Source organism: Anomaloglossus baeobatrachus, chromosome 1 (assembly GCF_048569485.1).
Source record: "Anomaloglossus baeobatrachus isolate aAnoBae1 chromosome 1, aAnoBae1.hap1, whole genome shotgun sequence".
Taxonomy (NCBI): domain Eukaryota; kingdom Metazoa; phylum Chordata; class Amphibia; order Anura; family Aromobatidae; genus Anomaloglossus; species Anomaloglossus baeobatrachus.
The window spans coordinates 901,403,606-901,428,343 of record NC_134353.1 but is presented as its reverse complement, the minus strand read 5'-3'; the positions used below and the strand labels follow the sequence as shown (position 1 = coordinate 901,428,343).

At 51.6% G+C, this 24,738-nt stretch overlaps 1 protein-coding gene across 3 annotated transcripts in view; it reads right to left on the bottom strand.

Moving 5' to 3' along the window:
- DYM (dymeclin) overlaps positions 1–24,738 on the bottom strand; it is a 363,276-nt gene that overhangs the window by 242,250 nt on the left and 96,288 nt on the right. For all 3 annotated transcript variants that reach the window (XM_075327226.1, XM_075327240.1, XM_075327233.1), the window contains exons 9-10: positions 5,124–5,306; positions 3,853–4,031 (exon numbers count right to left, since the gene is read on the bottom strand). In XM_075327226.1, coding sequence (XP_075183341.1) covers positions 3,853–4,031; positions 5,124–5,306 — 362 coding nt within the window. The remainder of the gene's footprint in view (positions 1–3,852; positions 4,032–5,123; positions 5,307–24,738) is intronic.

Below are 24,738 nucleotides of genomic sequence, written 5' to 3'. Positions count from 1 at the left end.
GTAAATAAAAATACACATTTGCATGTCTAGTATCCCGGTGATAGTACTGACTTGGAGAATCCGGGCTGGATGTCATGTTTACTGCACAATGTACACCGTAAAAACGCAACCCAAAAGACCAACGGTGGATCTGCGTGTAATCACCGCACTTGGAAATTATTTTCCCGTTATTCCGTACATGACGCGGTAAGCTAAATTGTGCCATTCAAAAGTACAAATCGTCCCGCAAAATACAAGCCCTCGTACGGCTATGTAGATAGAAAAATTAAAAATACGGAAGTGGGAAAAATGCTCAATTTCCTGGCCCTGAAGGAGTTAAAGGGAACCAGTCAGCCGGATTTCACACCCCCCCCCAAAAAAAATATTTATATGTGCTCTTGTAAATATAAATCCAGCCATGCCTTTAGCTACACAGTATATGCAAATGAGGCTGAAGTGCTTTGGACTCCTAGAAGCACTTCCCAGTGCTCTGTCACTCCGGCTCTATTGCTCTCCCAGTGTCACTGTCTCTTCTTTGCCTTGGACTTCAAGCAAGGCAGCTGTCGAGTCAGGCAGGAGGAAGCCGCTGAATAGAGCCGGAGTGACAGAGGCTTGGGAAGTGCTTCTAGGCACTGATAGCACTTCAGCGCCATTTGCATATCTATTCAAACGTGACGGAGGAAATAAACTCTTTAGCTAAAGATACGGCTTTGCTTGTTCTTCAAAGAGCTACATGCACTTATAAATAGTATAGGGTGGGTGAGATCCTGCCGACGGCTTCCATTTAACCCTAGAACGCATACCTGGGGTCTCTCGCAGGCCTGCTAGGTTACTTGTTTTCTATGGTTGATTTCTATGGTTGCGCGTTCTAGGGTTAAAAGATGGTTCAGGAAAAATAGAAATACGAGTTACAATCTCTGCCATCACAAGGAGCTCACTGACTGGGTCACTGGTGGCTCATTCTAAATTCTATGTACAGTGATATATACAGGCTGCAGAATCAGAACCATCTAACATTTTTGATAAAACTCTTTACTTATGGAGCTTTGCTTGGGGCAGACACTATTAGAGAGCTCCTGGGTCAGAGCTCTGACCTTATGTTACACTGTGTCAAATTCCTCACAGTTAAAGGGATTGTCCATTTAAAAAAAAAAAGTACCCCCTTTATATGTGATCCTAATTAGATTATACAGAACTGACTACGGCTAGTTTCACACTTGCGTTGTGCGGCATCCGTTGCTATTCGCCGCCTTAAGGAATTACGGGAACCGTTGCAGGAAACCATTTATTCCTCATAGACTTCTATTAGCTACGGATAGCAACAGATGGTCTTGCGTTGCATCTGCCCCGCGGCACATCAGTTTTGTCGCGGAGGGAACGATGAATGTAGCGTTTTTTGTTGCTGTAAAAAAATGCACTCCGCAGGATTCCGTCGGGATCCGTTACAAGGCATAATGAATGTCTATGGTGCTCTGTTTGGCGACAGATCCAGTGCAGGATTCCGTCACGTTCTACTGAGCATACCCAGTATGTCCAGCAGAACGTTCTAAATTGTTTAAAAGCACTCCTGGTCTCTCTCTGTCTGTCGATCGGTCTCTCTCTCTCTGTCGGTCTATCGCTCTCTGTCAATGTCGGTCGGTCTCTCCCTCTCTCATACTCACAGATCACTGTCGCGGCCCTGCACGGCTGTCACACTTCTCTAGCGGCTTCTCCTCTTTTGAAAATTCCGGCCGCTCATTATTCCATTTAGTATTCACTGCTTCCCCCGCCCACCGGCGCCCATGATTGGTTACAGTCAGACCCGCCCCCACGCTGAGTGACAGCTGTCTCACTGCAACCAATCACAGCCAGCGGTGGACGGGTCTATATCGTGCAGTCCAATAAATAAATAATTAAAAAAAAAACGGTGTGCGGTTCCCCCCCAATTTTGATACCAGCCAAGGTAAAGCCACACAGCTGAAGGCTGGTATTCTCAGGATGGGGAGCCAAACGTTATGGGGAGCCCCCCAGCCTAAAAATATCAGCCAGCAGCCGCCCAGAATTGCCGCATCCATTAGATGCGATAGTCCCGGGACTCTACCCGGCTCATCCCGAATTGCCCTAGGGCGGTGGCAATCGGGGTAATAAGGAGTTAATGGCAGCAGCCCATAGCTGCCACTAAGTCCTAGGTTAATCATGGCAGGCGTCTATGAGACACCCACAATGATTAACCTGTAAGTGAAAGTAAATAAACACATACACCTGAAAAAATACTTTATTTGGAATAAAAGATAAAAAAAAAACATCCTCTTTCCCCACTTTATTAATCCCCAAATACCCCTCCAGGTCCGACGTAATCCACACAAGGTCCCACGACGCATCCAGCTCTGCTACATGAAGCTGACAGGAGCGGCCTTAGAACACCGCCGCTCCTGTGAGCTCCAGGCAGCAACTGAAGTGAGTCGCACTGTCAGCTGGGACGTCACTGAGGTAATGCCTGCGTGTGTGCGGTGATGATGATGGGTGCAGTAGTGCCAGAGTGTGCGGAGATGATGGGTGTGGTAGTGCCGGGGTGTGTGCGGTGATGATGATGGGATGCAGTAGTGCCGGGGTGTGTGCGGTGATGATGAGGGCGGTAGTGCCGGGGTGTGTGCGGTGAAGAGGAGTGTGGTAGTGCCGGGGTGTGTGCCGTGATAATAGGGGCAGTAGTGCCGGTGTGTGCGGTGATGATTATGAGTGCGGTAGTTCCGGGGTGTGTGCGGTGATGATGAGTGCGGTAGTGCCTGTGTGTGCAGGGATAATGATGGGGGCGGTAGTGCCGGGGTGCGTGCGGTGATGATGATGGGTGCAGTAGTGCCGGGGTGCGTGCAGTGATGATGGGTGCAGTAGTGCCGGGGTGCGTGCAGTGATGATGGGGGCGGTAGTGCCGGGGTGCGTGCAGTGATGATGGGGGCGGTAGTGCCGGGGTGCGTGCAGTGATGATGGGGGCGGTAGTGCCGGGGTGCGTGCAGTGATGATGGGGGCGGTAGTGCCGGGGTGCGTGCAGTGATGATGGGGGCGGTAGTGCCGGGGTGCGTGCAGTGATGATGGGGGCGGTAGTGCCGGGGTGCGTGCAGTGATGATGGGGGCGGTAGTGCCGGGGTGCGTGCAGTGATGATGGGGGCGGTAGTGCCGGGGTGCGTGCAGTGATGATGGGGGCGGTAGTGCCGGGGTGCGTGCAGTGATGATGGGGGCAGTAGTGCTGAGGTGCGTGCAGTGATGATGGGGGCAGTAGTGCCGAAGTGCGTGCAGTAATGATGGGGGCGGTAGTGCCGAGGTGCGTGCAGTGATGATGGGGGCGGTAGTGCCGAGGTGCGTGCAGTGATGATGGGGGCAGTAGTGCCGAGGTACGTGCAGTGATGATGGGGGCAGTAGTGCCGAGGTGCGTGCAGTGATGATGGGGGCGGTAGTGCCGAGGTGCATGCAGTGATGATGGGGGCGGTAGTGCCGGGGTACGTGCAGTGATGATGGGGGCTCGCTCTCTCTAGGCTTAACGCAACGTGTTATTTCACTGGAATCCGCTGCCTTTATATCACACTATTTACAACGCATTGTGATGGATGCCGTTCAACGCAAGTGTGAAAGTAGCCTAAGTTTCATCCTACAAAGTTGTCCTGATTTTCTCCGTCGCTCCCGGTTTGAACAGCTCCGTACAGGACAGTGTTACCGGTGTGGTGTGTGAAGGCATTTTGACACCTAATTTAGAGATCAGACCCCCATACAGATACAGCATGAAATTAACACTTTAATGACTGTCCATTGTCTATGGATAAGAGTCTGCAATGCTGCACGGCTGTCACCGTTGAATAATAATAAGTGAAGGATATCTCATGCATTCGTTTCCTGAGCACTTACAAGGCTTTCGATATCGGTACGAGCCAAGACGTAGGTGCGGACGTTGCTGTTCTGGTGCAGTAATGTGTACAGGAGCAGCGTGGCCTGGTCAGACTTCTGCTGATCGCACAGGGCCGTGTACAGACTATTGAAATTTATCTGGAAGGAGTGCGGGCTGGGGCTGAGCGGCACGGAGCTGTCTGAAATGAAACACCAACAGGTTAAAGGGGGCAAAGCCTCAAATAGTGATGTGCTCACACAATCCTGAAATACTCTGTGCTGCTGGGGGCACTGCTCCTTCCAATAACACTCCATCTGTAATTTCCCATCACACACCAGGACATTGCCCTCAACCACATGCCCAGCACAACACTGCCCCCCCATGCCCACCACACACCAGGACACTTTCGCCCCCCTACATGCCCACCACACATCAGGGCAGTGCCCTCCATGCCCACCACACACTAGTACACTCCCCCCCCTCCCCACATGAGGACACTCTCCCCCCCACCTCCATGCCCACCACACACCAGGACACTCCCGCCCCACCTCCATGCCCACCACACACCAGGACACTCTCCCGCCCCACCTCCATGCCCACCACACACCAGGACACTCTTCCACCCCACCTCCATGCCCACCACACACCAGGACACTCTTCCACCCCACCTCCATGCCCACCACACACCAGGACACTCTGGCACCCCACCTCCATGCCCACCACACACCAGGACACTCTCCCACCCCACCTCCATGCCCACCACACGCCAGGACACTCTTCCCCCCCCCCACCTCCATGCCCACCACACACCAGTACACTCCCCCCCCCACCTCCATGCCCACCACACACCAGGACACTCCCCCACCCCACCTCCATGCCCACCACACACCAGGACACTCTCCCGTCCCACCTCCATGCCCACCACACACCAGGACACTCTCCCGCCCCACTTCCATGCCCACCACACACCAGGACACTCTTCCCCCCTCATATCCTTCACTGTATGAGTGGATAGGTCACGGCCTATCTGAAGGCTGCACACTTCTGTACTCAAATACTCTGTGCCGCTGGGGAGACAGCTTCTTCCAATAACTCTCAATCTGCTCATCCACCCACCCACTCCATCTCACAGCAGGACATTGGCCGCTCTTACATCCACCCCTGTCCTCACCATCATCACCGTATGGGTGGACAGGTCACAGCCTCCCTAAAGACGGCTCGCTGCTGAAATACTCTGTGCTGCTGACAATCAAATCCCATGGCCCATGCCTTGTATGTTTGATATATTTACCTTGTGTGTTCCTGAAAGACATAATGGACTGTCGGAAAGGATTGGGGCAGTCCGGAGCATCAGTGAGGTTAGCGAGGACCAGCAGCAGCAGGAGGCTTTGGTTGGCCAGAGGCGAGGACTGGTCCTGTGTGGGGGTGGGTTTGCTTCCCACTCCTCCTAAGGTTAATACCGTCCACAGACCACCTGGAAAGCAAGAACATTGATTGTATGAATACAGGTATGTACAGGGAGAGCTGCCTCGCCCACATCAGGCCCCCGCCGGGGTGTAACGCACCCACATCAGGCCCCCGCCGGGGTGTAACGCACCCACATCAGGCCCCCCCCGCCGGGGTGTAACGCACCCACATCAGGCCCCCGCCGGGGTGTAACGCACCCACATCAGGCCCCCGCCGGGGTGTAACGCACCCACATCAGGCCCCCGCCGGGGTGTAACGCACCCACATCAGGCCCCCGCCGGGGTGTAACGCACCCACATCAGGCCCCCGCCGGGGTGTAACGCACCCACATCAGGCCCCCGCCGGGGTGTAACGCACCCACATCAGGCCCCCGCCGGGGTGTAACGCACCCACATCAGGCCCCCGCCGGGGTGTAACGCACCCACATCAGGCCCCCGCCGGGGTGTAACGCACCCACATCAGGCCCCCGCCGGGGTGTAATACACCCACATCAGGCCCCTGCCCAAACATCAGAGCCCTGCCGGGGTGTAATGCACCCACATCAGGCCCCCGCCGGGGTGTAATGCACCCACATCAGGCCCCCGCCGGGGTGTAATGCATCCACAGTTTTATTGTACGGTGAAGCAGAGCAGTGTGCACCGCCATATACACCGACTGCCGCTGATAACGTACCGCATACTGGACATTGTTTACATTGCGGCCAATGGTGGATATATGACACATACAGGCTGTGACTGTACATATCTCCCCAGTGTAATGTGAACATTACATGTGATTTTGTTTTGTATAGGTAATTATACCGGTACCCAGACTATCCTAGAGCGGGACCCAAACTATTAGACCATTCCTGTCTTTCACACAAAACCGATCTTGCGGTCCTCATCCCCTATAACAAAGTATGTTTTCGGAGCACATACCAGTCTAATATGTCCACAAACTGTCCTGATTCTCCTGCTCTATAACTTCATATCTTGTCTTTTTTTTTTTTTTTTTTCCTTTTTAGTTGTCAGTTCCTCTAAATCAGCATACTGCCAGCACTATAAGTGCTGGAACATTATTTCCCCAACTCCCCATCATTCACCTGCCATTGTCCAATAACTTGCCTGCCTCTTTGGTAATGCTGAATGTAGTTTGACAAACAGAAGAGGCAGGACAAAGACAAAGTCCTCGCTTCCTGTAAAGCGACAAAAACCCACCCCACCTACCGTAGAGTGATGATGGCCCACCCCACCTACCGTAGAGTGGTGATGGCCCACCCCACCTACCGTAGAGTGATGATGGCCCACCCCACCTACCGTAGAGTGATGATGGCCCACCCCACCTACCGTAGAGTGATGATGGCCCACCCCGCCTACCGTAGAGTGATGATGGCCCACCCCGCCTACCGTAGAGTGATGATGGCCCATCCCACCTACCGTAGAGTGATGATGGCCCACCCCGCCTACCGTAGAGCGACGAGAACCTGCCCTCACCTACAGGAGAAAGGGAGAACGAGAGAGACGAGAACCTGCCCCACGTACAGAAGAGTGACGAGAACCCACCCTCGCTTACCATAGAGAGACAACACATCCCTGCTTACTGTAGAAACGTCAACAATTCACCACCCCCTTGCTTACCGTAGAGACTACTACAACCCGCCCAGCTTACCATAGAGAGCACGACAACAACTCACCCCCGCTTACTGTAGAGTGACTGCAACCCGCTCCCGCTTGCCAAAGAGATTGCAACCCGGCCCCGCTTGCCAAAGAGATTGCAACCCGGCCCCGCTTGCCAAAGAGATTGCAACCCGGCCCCGCTTGCCAAAGAGATTGCAACCCGGCCCCGCTTGCCAAAGAGATTGCAACACCCCCCCGCTTGCCAAAGAGATTGCAACACCCCCCCGCTTGCCAAAGAGATTGCAACACCCCCCCGCTTGCCAAAGAGATTGCAACACACCCCCGCTTGCCAAAGAGATTGCAACCCGCCCCCCCCGCTTGCCAAAGAGATTGCAACCCGGCCATCGCTTGCCAAAGAGATTGCAACCCGGCCCCGCTTGCCAACGAGATTGCAACACAGCCCCGCTTGCCAAAGAGATTGCACCCCGGCCCCGCATGCCAAAGAGATTGCAACCCGGCCCCGCTTGCCATAGAGATTGCAACACACCCCCGCTTGCCAAAGAGATTGCAACCCACCCCCGCTTGCCAAAAAGATTGCACCACACCCCCGCTTGCCAAAGAGATTGCAACCTGCCGCTGCTTTCTGTAGAGCAACAACCCACCCCTGCTTGCTGTAGAGCGACAACAACCCGCCCCGGCTTACCAAAGAGAATACAACCCGCCCCCGCTTACTGTAGAGCAACAACAACTGGCCCCGCTTACTGTAGAGCAACAACAACCCGCCCCCGCTTAACATAGAGACAAAAACTGCCTCCGCTTACCAGAGACAAACTCGTACTTACTGTAAAGAGACAACAACCCACCCTATTGTACCAAAGAGGAAAAAGAACCTTCCCACCCTTACTGTGAGATAAGAGCCCACCCCCTCTTACTGAAAAGCGATAAGAACCCACCCTCCCACTTCTGTACAGACAATAACCTGCCCCCATAATCTTGGTGTCTCTGCTGCTACAGGCAGATTACACGGGACATCAAATATGGCTGCATTTCTGCAAAAATGGCTGGTAAGTCTGAATAAAGAAATTCCAATATCTGTAGACTTTAATGAAATCCAGCCCCCAATCCTAGCTCCGGCTTCCCATTATATGACACAGCTTTCCGCTGTAAGTCTCCTTAGCGCACATTGGATCGGTGGCCATCACACATTCCTGCCCTGTGACGCTGCTGCACCTCCGCAGACCTCTCCGGTCGCTCCGCACAATGGGTGACACCCTCTGTCCGTAGAGCCGAGGCACGGTGCACCAGGGCCGCAGGATTAGCATCTCATTTCTGTATAGATGATGCACGGAGATCCGAATTCCCTTTAGGTGAATGCTTCTAACAATTACTGCACTCACCAGGCCGAGGCCAAAGGGTCCGCACCCAAAATCAGCTGTACAGCAGAGAGGATATGATGGTGAGGTCATGCAGGCTTCTAGCGCGCTGCCCTTACGGCTTGTAAAATGTGCCATGCAAGAAAAAACATTCCACAGCCCTGATGTATAGCGAGCGCCTGCTACCACGAGCGGCTACGTTACCGAATCAGGTTACCATAAACAGAGCCAAACACCGAAACCAAAAGCCGGCGACTAAATCCAGGGCAAAAACTGACAATGACACTATATTGGGTGCTCCGTCCTATCTTTCTGCACAATCACAGTACCACCCTTCCCTGCACAGTGGTATAATCACTCCCATCATTTCTATATACCTTTCTGTAATGCTGTGCTGCACAGCAATGTAACCATACAGCGGGAAGAGCGAAGGATGATATAAATAGGGCAGCACGGTGGCTCAGTGGTTAGCACTGCAGTCTTGCAGCGCTGGGGTCCTGGGTTCAAGTCCCACCAAGGACAACATCTGCAAGGAGTTTGTATGTTCTCCCCGTGTTTGCGTGGGTTTCCTCCCACACTCCAAAAACATGCTGTTAGGGAACCTAGATTGTGAGCCCCAATGGGGACAGAGTTACCATTGTATGTAAAGCGTTGTGGAATTAACAGCGCTATATAAATGAATAAATATTATTATTATTATTATTATTAAATTCTGCAGGAGGATCCTTAAGAAATCCAACGTAGAGTCCGAGGTAAGAAAGAAGGAGAAGTTGCCTTTAACCCGAGCACCTTTCATGCATAAGTAAAGCAGAGTGCAGGGTAAACTTTTCAGCTCCAATTTTGCACCCAACATATTTTCTAGTGAGATTCGCGGTGAAGTATCACGCTGTGGATTGCAATATCTGAATGCAACATTTCTGCAGCAGATGAGATTTGTAAGACATTTGTCATTTATAAGGGATTCTCTGCAGTAAAGGCGAGGACATATCAGCAGGGGTCCAACTGCTCGGACCTGCACCGATCCGGGGCGGCAACTGGGCAACCGTTCCATTCATTGTTTATGGTGCTGTCGGAAAAAGCAGTGCACTGTGCTCGGAAGCTCTAGAAAAGCTTAATGGAGCGGTGGTCGGGATAGACACCATTCTAACTGGGATACAAGTGCCCATCCTACCAATTGGCGCAGATTCCAGCGATCAGACTCCCACCAATCTACAAATTTCACCCTATCCTATGGTGCTACACATTTTACACTCCATATTTAAAAGACTGAAACTTGCACCTACACCTGTTGCATTAACATTGCAGCATCTGCATGAGATTTCTTAAAGGGAACCTGTCAGGTGCAATATGCACCTGGAGCCAGGAGCAGTTCTGGGTGCATATTGCTAATCCCTGCCTGACCGTCCCTGTATCTAGTAGCATAGATAGAGATCTTTAGAAAAAGTATTTCTAAAGATTCTTTATGATATTCTAATGAGCGCAGGGACTAGTCATGAGGGTATTACTTCCCTTGGCTAGTCGGCCCCCTTAGCATGTAGGCACGCCCTTGTGGGTGTACTAACATGCTAATGAACGCACAGCGTTAGAGACATGGTTGATCTCACCGCTCTCTGTTGCCACCACCAACCAACGCTGGATTTCGACTCAGTGCACATGATCACAAGTTCTGCACTTTGAGTCATGCGCACTATGAAGCTGGGTGTATACGTCTCGGCTTCAAACTGGTGTATTGCACATGACCAGAAGTCCGGAAACGTTCTGATCATGTGCATTGAGCCGAAAACCAGTGGTGGCAACAGAGAGGTAAGAGCGATCATGCCTCTGACGCTGCGCATTCATTAGCACTTTAGCACACCCCTGTGGGCGTACTACCATGATAAGGGGGCCGACTAGCCAAGGGAACTAACTCCCTTGCGACTAGTCCCTGCGCTCATTAGCATATCATAAAGGATCTTTAGAAATACTTTTTCTGAAGATCTCTTTATCTATGCTAGTGTATACAGGGACAGTTAGGCAGGGATTAGTAATATACACCCAGAACTGCTCGTGGATCTGGTGCAAAGTGGACCTGACAGGTTCTATTTAAAGTCTCACGAATGCAAAGTGAAAAATCCACCATCGAGGGAGTACCAAAGCTCTGCCCATCGGTCGCTGCACATTTATTCTTGGTTGCAGGCTTCTATTCGGTGGGCAGAGCTTTGGTATCCTTAGGGTAAGTTCCCACGGTGGGAAAATACAATTGGCCATGACAGTGGGTGACATTTTGGCATCCGCACCAACCGGCTGTACCCTTCCACCAGTAGAAGATCTTTACAAAGAACAGGTAGGACGGTTGGTTTGCCCAGGCAGACATTTGGCAATAACGGGGGTCGATCAGCGATTTATCAAGTCGTTAGGCGCTTGTTTAAAGCCCCCTTTACACGTCAGCAGGACATTAGCAGATTCTGAGCTGATCATTGATGGTGTGATCGCTGTCACGCTCACGCAGGTCAATGATCAGGAAGGAGCCGTCGTTTTTAGCCAAATGATCTAATGGGAGAATTCATGATGGGCGTGGGGGTAGATACAGGACCTTAAATCTGCACTCTGCACCCTCCTCCCATTCAGTCGCTCTCCGTTCCTCCAGCGCCGGCCGCTGCCAATTCACAGTGAAATAGGAGCTCTTGTTTACATGAATTAAAGTAAGCTCTTTTCATGTAAAAAAAAAAAAAAAAAGTCAGATATTTCTTGATTTGACCCGGATCCAAGAGCTGGAGCTCGGAGGAAGCCAATGTTTCATATTGCTAAAATAACAGAGCAATATTTACTTCTATCTGGCCGGGATACAACGCGAGATTTCTGGAGGTAGAGGAGCCGCAACGCAGAGCAAGAAAGAAAGAACGGCTCCGAGATGGGGGAGAAACGCCAGCACTTGTACGGGTCACAGAAGAGGCTGCAGACAAGAAAAATATATACACATCTGCTCCTCACTGCCCCCAGATACAGCACAGCCGAAAAATCAGGCTGGCTCGCAATACCAGGCACAGCCATAGGCAGGAGGGGCGCTGTGGCTGGAAAGATAAGCAGATGTTTACAAGATTAAAAAAAAAAAAAAATACTGACAACTATTGTGAATGGTGAATCCTGTAATATCTACTATATTTAGAGGTGTAATCCATCATTGTACTGGAGGAGGAGGTGAGCTGTGATATCACGTATTGTGACTGATGGATCCTGTGTAATCTACTGTATATAGAGGTGTCATTGTACAGCAGGCGGAGGAGGTCAGCTGTGATATCACGTATTGTGACTGATGGATCCTGTGTAATCTACTGTATATAGAGGTGTCATTGTACAGCAGGCAGAGGAGGTGAGCTGTGATATCACCTATTGTGAATGCTGGATTCTGTGTTGTCTCCTGCATATAGAGGTGCTATCATAAGAGATTTAGTCTCATTCAAACCAACAAAGTCCAGATCAAAGGGGTTTCTGGGGAAAAGATATGCGGACCTAACAATAGTATATGTCATGAGAACACTGCACAGTGGCCACTCTCAGATCACATTCACTTCATTAGGAGCGGAGCTCCAGTACAGAGTATGGCCACCACACGGTGTATGGAGCTGTGCCGTACCAGCCTGGCACACCTGAAATCTTACTGACGATGGCTCCAGGTATCGGCCGAACGGTGAGAGTGGCAATGGTCGGACCCCAACTCATTCAATATTTGGGGGCAGCCCACCAATACACAAGTCCTGGGCAGCCCCTTTCATTGAATTCTACTTTTTTTACAGTCAACAATGTGAATTGGGATCAAACTAAGAACCTGAATTTTTGGTAAATCGCATAAAGAGAAAGTGAAGGAGGATGAGCTTATAGTATAAGGGAGGGGTACCCACATTATAGGGGATAACGAGGCGAAAGAGGAAAGAGCAGAGCCCTAAAGCGGGCAGAGCGGAGGCTGCGGGCAGAGCGGAGGCTGCGGGCAGAGCGGAGGCTGCGGGCAGAGCGGAGGCTGCGGGCAGAGCGGAGGCTGCGGGCAGAGCGGAGGCTGCGGGCAGAGCGGAGGCTGCGGGCAGATGCTGTCCTATTACCAGGCAGGAGAGGGATCAAAGACTTCGGCCGGGGCTTTTGTAATGAAAGCAGTTTCTGTTTGACAGGAAAAGGGGGATATTTCCAAAGACACATGGAGAGAAATGCCAAAATAAAGTGAGAAGTTGGGAAAGCGTTTATTCGCTTGTGGTAGGAAAAAAGTTACTGCCGCTCTTGAATGGGAACCATGAGTTGCAGTCAGTGCATTTTCCATCATGTTAATACACAGTCATGTCTCCGAGGGCCGCGCGCCTGTGATGTGGGATATTCCCCGAACTGGAGCCATGGAGGCTGCTCCACCACAAGGCCGAGGCCAGGGGTTACCATAATAAGGCCGAGCCGCGTCACCGTGTCAGGCGACTAACACATAAACAACGCGGCCACGTGCATCACCGAAAGGAACCGGACACCCAACACCCGAGGATCAACCCCAGAGACCGTACAAGAGAACTGCTTAAATAGCAATCACACAAGGTGCAGTCTCCACAGCCGCGCTCCAGTCTCCACAGCCGCGCTCCAGTCTCCACAGCCGCGCTCCAGTCTCCACAGCCGCGCTCCAGTCTCCACAGCCGCGCTCCAGTCTCCACAGCCGCTCTCCAGTCACCACAGCCGCTCTCCAGTCACCACAGCCGCTCTCCAGTCACCACAGCCGCTCTCCAGTCTCCACAGCCGCTCTCCAGTCTCCACAGCCGCTCTCCAGTCTCCACAGCCGCTCTCCAGTCTCCACAGCCGCTCTCCAGTCTCCACAGCCGCTCTCCAGTCTCCACAGCCGCTCTCCAGTCTCCACAGCCGCTCTCCAGTCTCCACAGCCGCTCTCCAGTCACCACAGCCGCTCTCCAGTCTCCACAGCCGCGCTCCAGTCTCCACAGCCGCGCTCCAGTCTCCACAGCCGCGCTCCAGTCTCCACAGCCGCGCTCCAGTCACCACAGCCGCGCTCCAGTCACCACAGCCGCTCTCCAGTCACCACAGCCGCTCTCCAGTCACCACAGCCGCTCTCCAGTCACCACAGCCGCTCTCCAGTCACCACAGCCGCTCTCCAGTCACCACAGCCGCTCTCCAGTCACCACAGCCGCTCCAGTCAGAGGCCTGAATGGTCCAGGAATAACCTGCAGGGAATTTCCAACTCATGCAGTTTGCCACACATTTTTTGAGGAGGATACCTGTCTGAATGGTGATCATTAATAATTCCTGGCACCCCCTACACTGCAGGTTATTAGCCTGGTGCTCCCACAGCTAAAGGGAGCATTTACATTTGCAATCCATTAATTAGCATTATTCTACCTGACGTTATAATAGAGCTGTCACAATTAAGGCTTATTCACATTATCCAAGAGGTCAGACTCTGGCAGTGACATGGGTAGTTCAACTGCTCCACCGCACTAAAGTGAGCCCCCTCCCCGCCGCACTAGAGTGAGCCCCCTCCCCGCCGCACTAGAGTGAGCCCCCTCCCCGCCGCACTAGAGTGAGCCCCCTCCCCGCCGCACTAGAGTGAGCCCCCTCCCCGCCGCACTAGAAGGAGCCCCCTCCCCGCCGCACTAGAAGGAGCCCCCTCCCCGCCGCACTAGAAGGAGCCCCCTCCCCGCCGCACTAGAAGGAGCCCCCTCCCCGCTGCACTAGAGGGAGCCCCCTCCCCGCCGCACTAGAGGGAGCCCCCTCCCCGCCGCACTAGAGGGAGCCCCCTCCCCGCCGCACTAGAGGGAGCCCCCTCCCCGCCGCACTAGAGGGAGCCCCCTCCCCGCCGCACTAGAGGGAGCCCCCTCCCCGCCGCACTAGAGGGAGCCCCCTCCCCGCCGCACTAGAGGGAGCCCCCTCCCCGCCGCACTAGACGGAGCCTCCTCCCCGCCGCACCAGAGGGAGCCCCCTCTCCACCAGACTAGAGTGACTAGACCAGCCAGGGTCGTACTCCTGTCCAGCCGCTTCCCTGATACCTCCACCTTGTGCCAGCCATTGCACTGGTTACCCTTGCATCAGAGAATACAATCCAAACTTATCCTTCTCACCCACAAGCTCTTTACAGTTCTGCACCACCATATATCTCATCATTCATCTCTGTTTATAACCTTACTAGTGCTCATCATTCAGCACACATCCTCCATAATCTGAACCTCGCACCTTCGTCTGCAAGACTTCTCTCATGCTGCACCATGGTTCTAGAATGCACTACCCCAAATGATCTGAGTAATATCTATCCCACATGTTTTTACGCAAATCTTTTTTTTTTTCTTTGCTGTGCGGACAAATATATGCTGGGATCACATCAGCATATTTCACGGGGGTTCTGCACACATCCTCCATAATCTGAACCTCGCACCTTTGTCTACAAGACTTCTCTCATGCTGCACCATGGTTCTGGAATGCACTATCCCAAATGATTTGACTAATATCTATCCCACATGTTTTTTAAGCACATTTTTTTTTTCTTCGCTGTGCAGACAAATATATGCTGGGACTTTTCCAGAGCACATCAGCAGATTTCAAAAGGGTTTAAGCCCCTAATAGACTGATGTTGGCCGGATCCAGTGATATCGACCCGTCAGTTTAATGTGTGTGGGAGGGCGTTCCACAGATGATTTCGGAGGAGAAAGGATCTGTCTTATTTTGGATTGCCGATCCTTTTGTTTTCCGGGAGAAGAACCTGGCAGCGGCATAGGGAACAAAGAAGCACTTGGCCGGGATGAGCAATCCTATGTATGGAGGATTCAGGAGGGAGCGCTGTTGGGCGAAACAATGGCCAAATATTCGTTCCACTAACCGCTATCTATTATGTATGGGTGGGGGGGGGCTTTAGAAGCAGAATCTGTGCCTAAATTCTCATCAAATCCATGATATATGAACATTCCTTATGTTTTATCTACAGTGTCCCTCCGAGCCACTCGGATGTACAGGGAGCGGTTGGCTGTCGGTCTAATCGGACAATACATAGGGTGTCAGGGGCGCCGCTGTACAGGACAAGAACAGCCCGGAGGACGCGGCGCAGCCCGGAGGACGCGGCGCAGCCCAGAGGACGCGGCGCAGCCCAGAGGACGCGGCGCAGCCCAGAGGACGCGGCGCAGCCCAGAGGACGCGGCGCAGCCCAGAGGACGCGGCGCAGCCCAGAGGACGCGGCGCAGCCCAGAGGACGCGGCGCAGCCCAGAGGACGCGGCGCAGCCCAGAGGACGCGGCGCAGCCCAGAGGACGCGGCGCAGCCCAGAGGACGCGGCGCAGCCCAGAGGACACGGCGCAGCACAGAGGACACGGCGCAGCACAGAGGACACGGCGCAGCACAGAGGACACGGCGCAGCACAGAGGACACGGCGCAGCACAGAGGACACGGCGCAGCACAGAGGACACGGCGCAGCCCAGAGGACGCTAACCCCTACATTCTCAGGACCTCTGAAGTGGTAGAATGCCTTTATGAGAACACAGCGTGCCCTGGGCTGCCAACACATTTTTCCTTGCACAGTCTCCAGGTTTCCCATACATCCAAGCAGCCCCATAATTAGCCGGACTAATCAGTGTAAAGCAGCTCTGGTCACTGCCGACAAGCCGGCAACAATGTAATCTCCAATAGGATACGTGCAGCTATCGGCGCAGTCCGGGCCGCGCTGCGCACAAATGACAGGCTGAGTTAAGATAGCGGGGTCTTGTGACCGACCTCTGGACATCACTGGCACCGCAGTGACTAGACCGAGTCTCCAGGCTCTCAGCCCTTGGCATGACGGCTTCCTGACTGGACACATTCCCAAATCTCCCTGCACCCCCTCGGCTGCAATTGTCCCCTCTGCCTCCTCCTTTAATCACTTTTTCCCCCCTGGATGTTTAGTTAGCAGTTTCCAAATACATAATAAGTCCGCTTCTCCAAAGTAAATATTCTCAACCAGAGATAAAAAGCAAATACCGCCCGTTAACTCCTGACGGGCTGAAGCGGTCACGGCAGCTAGGACACGGACGAAAAAATACAGAAACATAGAAACCAGAGAAACACTGGAAAAACAGAGATCCGGATCTATTCTGGGATCCGAAATGATATTTGGGTGCATGGTCAGGGGTCTAAATTCAGTTGGCGGTCTGATTTAGTTTGGGGGTCTGAATATGTTTGTGTCTGACCTAATGGCTTTGTTTTCATTCAGGGGCATGGTCTGGGGTCTGAGATCTCAACTAAGCATCTGAATTTATTTGGGGAGACGGTCTGAGGTCTGAATTGGGCCCTTTTCACACATCAGTTGTTTGCCATCAGTCACAATCCGTTTTCTCGACGGATCAGTCACAGATTGTGGCAAAACTGATGCGACGGATCAGTTTTGACGGATCCGACTAGCTGGGGGATAAATCATAAATGGAGCATGCTCAGTTAAGGCTATGTTCACATTTCCGTTGTTTAGGATCAGTCACAATCCGCCGCTCTGATAAACAACGCAATCCGTTTGGTGAATTCCGTTGTTTCCTATAGACTTGTATGAGCGGCGGATTGTGACTGATGACCCGGCGTTGCATCCGCCGCGTGGCGCAGTCGTTTACTGACTGACCGTCGAGCGGGAGGGATGCAGCATGCAACTTTTTTGTTGCGGCAAAAAACGCACCCCGCAGGATTCCGTTGTAATCCGTCAGGAGGCATAATGTAAGTCTATGGTGCAGGATTCCGTTATCCTGCGTCACGCAACAGATTCCAGTGCAGGAATCCGTCTCATTTTACTGAGCATGCCCAGCATGTCCAGCAGAACGTCCGAAATCATGTAAAATCAGTTCCCCTCTCTCTGTCTCCCCCCCAACGCACGTTTTAAACTGAAATGACCGCCCAGTTGTACAACGCATCAGTCACAAGCGTTAAGCAACGCAGGTGAGTGATGCAAAAAAAAAAAAAAAACGGAAATGTGAACATAGCCTAAAAAAAACGGAATCCATCACTGGATTCCATCATTTGAGGAATGACTATGGATCCTGCGCCCTTAGGCTTCCATTCTACCAAACGACGGACGGCGACTGATCCGTCACTGTCCGTTTTTTCGACGTAGACAAAAAAAAAAACGTTACTGTGGACGTCATCTCCGTCTGACAGACTTTTTTTCAATGGATCCATCGGATGGATGAAACGGGAGCCATCCGTCGCTAATACAAGTCAATGAGAAAAAAACGGATCCAGCGGAATCAGTCGCTGGATCCGTTTTTTCTCACAATTTGACAGATTGTGACTGATGGCAAAAAACTGATGTGTGAAAGGGGCCTTAATTTTGAAGTCTGGATTTATTCTTGGGTCTCTATATACTAAGAAAAGAGCCATAAACCTGAGATAAATGACAGCCGACAAGCGGGAAGAGAGAAGACATGCGAGACCGGACACGTCCAGCAGCCGCATAGTCTCCCCTGAAAATAAAATGATAGGGTACTGACATCCCACCGGCCTGAGATTTCTCTCCCTAAGATATCCCTGCACCGCACAAAACAGATGATCAGCTGGTCCAGCCAAATCGGAGGGTTCGGCCGACCTTCATCTAATCTGTATGGGGGCCGTACAGTTCTCTTGTGCTGCCCCCGAGTCTCCTTCTTCCACAAGATACATATTTTCCCACCGATATCACCATTGTGGTCAGGGATTGGTGCCATGTGGTTACAAATTTCACCTGATCTACGAGTAACATCACAACCGGTAGGGAAACCCTATGGCAGGGTGGGAAGGGAGGCATAAAAATGTCGTCATTGCAAGGATTTACCTACCATACATACTGGTGATATGTGCCAAGTACTGATCAATGGGTATCTGACCCCAGATCACTACAATGAAATAGCTGTGGAGACAGGAAAGGTTCCAAGTTGGAAAAGCCTACTAAAGTTTGGGCTGAGGCAGCTGTAACAGCCAAAATTGACAAGGCTTAAGATTACTACTTCTTTATGGGGTTAAAGCCTGAAGAGCGGGCACTACCATGCTCGGGACTGGTAACTAGTGAGGAGTGGGCACTACCATGCTCGGGTACTCAGTACTCGTAACTAGTGATGAGTGGGCACTACCATGCTCGAGTGCTCAGTACTCGTAACTAGTGATGAGCGGGCACTACCATGCTCGGGTGCTCAGTACTCGTAACTAGTGATGAGCGGGCACTACCATGCTCGGGTGCTCAGTACTCGTAACTAGTGATGAGCGGGCACTACCATGCTCGGGTGCTCAGTGCTCGTAACTAGTGATGAGCGGGCACTACCATGCTCTGGTGCTCAGTACTCGTAACTAGTGATGAGCGGGCACTACCATGCATTAGCTTCCCGCCATGTCCTCCATTATGTGACTATGTATTAGATGCAGACCCGCGCCTGTGATCTCTCCTTCCTGGTATCTTTGCTGTCTACATCTGGGGCTGTTTATTATGAGTGGAGCTGTTTGGCGATATGTATGTGAGATGCTGCCAAATCAGGCTGTTTTTATTTCTCGATGGCACAACATTATTCAGAAATGACAAGCGCCGAATCCTCGCTCCTTCTAGAGACCCCAGAGCCCCAGCATTCCTCACTTCCGTCTAACAAGTGGTATTTGGAGCCGCGTCCAGCGCCGGTTCGGCTCTGTGATGTGTGATGAGCTGGCAGCACCCGGCCAATAGGCTTGGATCTTCATAAAGGGATTTAGCCGGGGGGCCTGGTGCACGGATTCGGTCGCAGGAATGGCGCAGCACTTCACACGTTTCCAGCATCCTGACAATCATCCCACAACGCAGAAGGGTTCGGATCAGTGGTCATGTGAGGTTCTGAGAGGTTGAGGGAATTAAAGCCAGATGCCAGGCAAAATGGAAAAAACAAAAATGGGGCGTGTGTCCATGAATCCATAGTAAATCATGTGGCTGTGCCATAACCTACTGATTGATGGAAGCTTAGCCTCTGGTGTCCGAGCCAATTCTGAAAATGAAGTAGCCCCCGTGCCAGGATAGAGTCCCCCTATCACATTCCATGGTGGGAAAACCAGTATACCACCTTCAGAAGACTGGGCAAACCCTTCCAAACTGCTTAAGTGCTCTATGTAACAAAAAAAAACACAGAAAACCAACCTTCATTCGTCTCACGGAATGCCAAGCGCTGCAGCCGATCAGCCACCGTGGATATAAGTATAAGGATACTTATAACTTAATTCTTTTGAAGAGGTCAAAAATAATTTGTTTTCTATGGGTTAATTAGTGCCAAATATTTTTGGTCTTTTTTTATGAGATTTTTTACTTTTAATTTTAAGAATTTAAAATTAGTGATGGGTGGCAAATAACCGGGATCTGCGGATTTAACCGAAATTTAATAAATAAATAAATGGAACCAGCCCAGAATTGATTCCAGATATCTGGCCGGATGCCTGTCCCCATTTAAGTCTATGGGGACCAGAATCCAGAGCTTAAAAATAGTGGTAGAAGGGATACGAGGATTGGAGATGCGCGTTATACTTACCGAAGCTCCAACGCGGCTGTACACTGCTTCCAGTCCGCTCACTCTTCTTCTGGGGCTGCTCATTATAGCTCATCCATATGCACTGCTTTCCCCGCCCACCGGGGGATCCTGGTGTCTGTGATTGGTTGCATTTAGTCAGACGCGCCTCCAGCCTGTGACAGTGTCTGATTGCTTGCAATCACAAACCTTGTCTGCAAGTCTATATCATGGTGTGGTGTAAAAATAAATCAATAAAAAAAAATTGGTGTAGGGTCCCCTCATATTAAGATACCCAGCATAGATAAAGCATAGGGCTTCAGGCTACAGCCCCCAGCCGTTTGCTTATCTTGGCTGTGTATTCCCAGGCTGGGAAGACTTGTGGTGATTGGGCCCCCCAGCCTAAAAATTGCAGCCAGCAGCCACCTAGGATTGGTGCAACCATTAAATGTGACAATACCGGCACTTTACCCCGCTCATTCCGATTGCCCGGGTGCGGTGGCAATCGTGGTAATAATGGGTTAATAGCAGCTTCATGGATTAGCGATAATGAGCAGCCCCGGAAGTAGAATAAGCGGCCCGGAAGCAGTTACAGCCGCACCGGAAGTATAAATGCACTTCATTCTTATTTTTCCCTTTTTTTTTTTATTTATTGATTTATTTATTTTTTTATTTCCAGAGTTGCCGGATCTGGATCATTACCTGGAGGTCCCTGAGAATTCCAGGCCAAACACTAGGGCCAGAACCGCACAATCTGGACTTTTACAGTCCGGGTCCGCACATCACTATTTAAAATTAAAGAAGACAAATTTACAAAAAAGGGTTTATATATATTGGGAAGGGTGGATTTTGTTCTTTGTTTTCTTTTAAACTTCATTTAATTTACTTTTTCTTTCTTTAAAAAGCAGCTGAATTTTTTTTTTAATGCCCAAAAAAAAAAAAAAAGTAGCAGCACAAGTACAATGCCCTGCCCGTAACGCTCTCCTACACGGGCACAGACACCATTTCCAGAGATCGCTCTCATATATCTGGATCTCATTTGGGTTGATGCCGGCCCCGACATGTAATTACCATCTGACTGCGACGTCGACTTTCCACGACTTATAAATAAAAGGGATTACATTGATCAAGGGGCATTGTGCTTTAACGAGTTCCTCTCCGATAACTGAAAACACCCATTTGACACTTGGAATAAAAACAAGTTTGGGGAGATGAGATGCACATGTGTCTGACATTATGTGGGCAATGTTTGCGGCGGCGAGGCATGAGGCACACCAGTCCTCGTGCCGTTTTCAGGGGCTCCTCCTGTATGATGTACGATCAATCCTGTACATGTTTTAAGTCTTGAGCTAAAAGGGGTCTTTGAGTGGTTATTAAATACTAGAAGGTGGCCCGATTCTACGCATCGGGTATTCTAGAATTTACGTATTGTGTAGTTAATGTATGATTTTTGTTACATATATATATATATATATATATATGTTGTGTGTAGTTACCAAGTGTTTGTGTAGGGGCTGTACATGTTCTGGGTGTTGTCTGGGTGTGGCGGGGGGTGAGAGCGGTGTTTGTGTGTGTTGCGTTGTTTGTGGAGCGCTGTGTGTCTGTAGCGTTGTGTGTGTGTGTTGCGCGGTTTGTGTGGGTGTGGAGTGCGTGTGTGTGTTTTGGGGGAGGTATGTTTTGTGCAGTGTGTGTGTTGTGCGGTATGTGCGTATATTTGTGTGTGCCGCGGTGTTTGTGTGTTGGGTGTTGTGTGTGTGCGGCGTTGTCTGTGTGTGTGGGTGTCTGTGTAGGGCGGTGTTTGTGGTTCCCGGTGTGTGTGGTGTGTTGTGCAGTGCGTGTGTGGCGGTGTGTGTGTGTGTGTGTTGTGCAGTGCGTGTGTGGCGGTGTGTGTTTTGGGGGGAGATGTGCACCCCCCATCGTGCTCCATCCCCCATGCTGCGCATCCCCCATCGTGCTCCATCCCCCATGCTGCGCACCCCCCATCGTGCTCCATCCCCCATGCTGCGCACCCCCCATCGTGCTCCATCCCCCATGCTGCGCACCCCCCATCGTGCTCCATCCCCCATGCTGCGCACCCCCCATCATGCTCCATCCCCCATGCTGCGCACTCCCAACCGTGCTCCATCCCCCATGCTGCGCACTCCCCATCGTGCTCCATCCCCCATGCTGCGCACTCCCCATCGTGCTCCATCCCCCATGCTGCGCACCCCCCATCGTGCTCCATCCCCCATGCTGCGCACCCCCCATCGTGCTCCATCCCCCATGCTGCGCACCCCCCATCGTGCTCCATCCCCCATGCTGCGCACCCCCCCATCGTGCTCCATCCCCCATGCTGCGCACTCCCCATCGTGCTCCATCCCCCATGCTGTGCACCCCCCATCGTGCTCCATCCCCCATGCTGTGCACCCCCCATCGTGGTCCACAGTCACACATCAGACAGTATAGACGCACACATCTGATCGCATACACTCACACCTCCGGTGGGAGGTCCCAGCAGCTGTGCTGCACACCGTGCTCCTCTGCTTTCTACCAACTCGCACACACCCGATCACATACACGCACACACCCGATCGCATACACGCACACACCCGATCACATACACGCACACACCCGATCACATACACGCACACACACTGACGATATCGCACATACGCGCTCACACACTCACAACATCCGGAGATACCACATGCTTCTGGCCATGTGATCCTCCGGCAGGTCCTGGAAGATCACTGCACGCACAGGATCGTCGCCGAGAAGCAAGCGATATCACGGGATGCTGTGAGTGTGTGGATGCGATCTGATGTGTGTGTGAGGTGTGTGTGAGAGTGAGTGTGATCTGATGTGTATGTGTGTTCTTATGTGTGTGCGTGTGTGTGTGTGTTCCGCCACTGCAGGACCTTGATGCGCTCACCTGGGAGCCGGTGTACGCTGGTAACCATGCTATACAATATTACATGGTTACCAGCGTACCCCACCCCCCGCTCGCACGGGAGCCCACACCAGCGTACGCCGTCAACCCCAGCAATGCGAGGGTATGTGTCGGCTGGGTTGGCGGCGTACGCTGATGTGGGCTCCCGGGGGTACAGCACTCACCTGGGAGTCGGGTCTCCGTGTCGTTTCAGGGAATGCGTGCAGGGGGCGGGGCCAGTGCGAACGTGCAATGCGTGAGGGGGCGGGGCGTAGCCGAGTTGCTAATGCATGCAGGGTGCCAAGGCGAGCAGCCAATCGGTGTGGGGGGCGGAGCCTGGGCGAGCGGCCAATCCGTGCGGGGAGGCGGAGCCGAGCAGAGGCGAGGCGAGCGGCCAATCCGCTGTTTGTCACCGCAAGGACACAATAAGGACACAATTTTGGAGCAAGACAGACAGACAGACAGACAGACAGACAGACAGACAGACAGACAGACAGACAGACAGACAGACTAAGGCAATTATATATATATAGATATAAATATATCTATCATAATGGGTTCTTTCTGCAATACAATTCAGCTCCACTTCTTGTGACTTCCTGCAGAGATTGTGCTTATATGGTGCAGGCAACAAGAGTAAGCACAGCTGCAGTGAAAAGTATGAGGGATGGGGCAGCAGCGGGATTGCAGACTCAGAAGACAATGCCGATCATAGCTGTGCATAAAGGGAGCTAAAAAGAAGTCAACAGTGATTAAAATACCCAAGGTTAGAGACCTAAATACAATCCTGACACTGGCGTCCGCCTCCCCCTGATCTGCCAGCTCCGTGGATCCATTTCTCATCAAAGTCGACAGTCTCCAGGACCGGAACTATGGATGAAATACCCCAGAACGCCCTCACGGGGCGCCACCCTGCAGAGGAATGCCGCTGGATAAAGATGCCATGGAAAACACATTAAAAAAAGGGACAGCGTTTGAAATGTGAAACAGCTGGCAGAGAAACAATAGGGGGAGCGAGGACATAGCTAATTGTGTGCGGCACACGGAGGAGGCTCGGAAAGCAGGCTCGTCTGGCTCGTCCTCCACGCTCTGAAATAAATTCCGTATGGGGGAAATTCTCATCACACAGAGACAAAGACAAGAAAGTCCTTAATGAGTTTTCCCTCAGCACATAAATGTGAGTGCGACGAGCCGGTGATAGCACGGTCTCTACCAAAAAGGGGCAACCGGTCCAATAGGAAGCGCACCAGTGCCAATCCGTCAGGGAAGGAACAGGCGGGATATTGGGTGCAACATACGAGACCCTGGTCATACCTTATACTCATGATATTGTTGCATTGCAGACATTTGGTAAATTCAAAAAAGTTCATTTTTTTCTTATTAATGTGCACTCTGCATCCCCCATCCCCCATCTTGACAGAAAAAAAGAAATGTAGAAATTTTTGCAAATTTAGTAAACAAGAAAAAATGAAATATCAAATAGTCGTAAGTATTCAGACCCTTTGCTCAGATACTCATATTTAGGTCACATGCTGTCCATTTCCTTGTGATCCTCCTTGTGTTGGTTCTTCTCCTTCATTGGAGTTCAGCTGTGTTTAACTAAACTGATAGGACGTTATTTGGAAACGCACACCTGTCTATATGAGACCTCACAGCTCACACTGCATGTCAGACCAAATGAGAATCATGAGGTCAAAGGAACTGCCCAAGGAGCTCAGAGACAGAATTGTGGCAAGGAACAGATCTGGCCAAGGTTACAAAAGAATATCTGCAGTACTCAAGGTTCCTAAGAGCACAGTGGCCTCCATAATCTTTAAAGGGAAGACGTTTGGGATCACCAGAATTCTCCCTAGACCTGGCCATCCAGCCAATCTGAGCAATCGTGGAAAAGCCTTGGTGAGAGAGGTAAAGAAGAGCCCCATTGTGGCTGAGCTCCAGAGATGCAGTAGGGAGATGGGAGAAAGTTCCACAAAGTCACCTATCACTGCAGCCCTCCACCAGTTGGGTCTTTATGGCAGAGCGGCCTGATAAAAGCCTCTCCTCAGTGCAAGACATATGAAAGCCCGCATAGAGTTTGCAAAAAAAAACACATGAAGGATTCCCAGACTATGAGAAATAAGATTCTC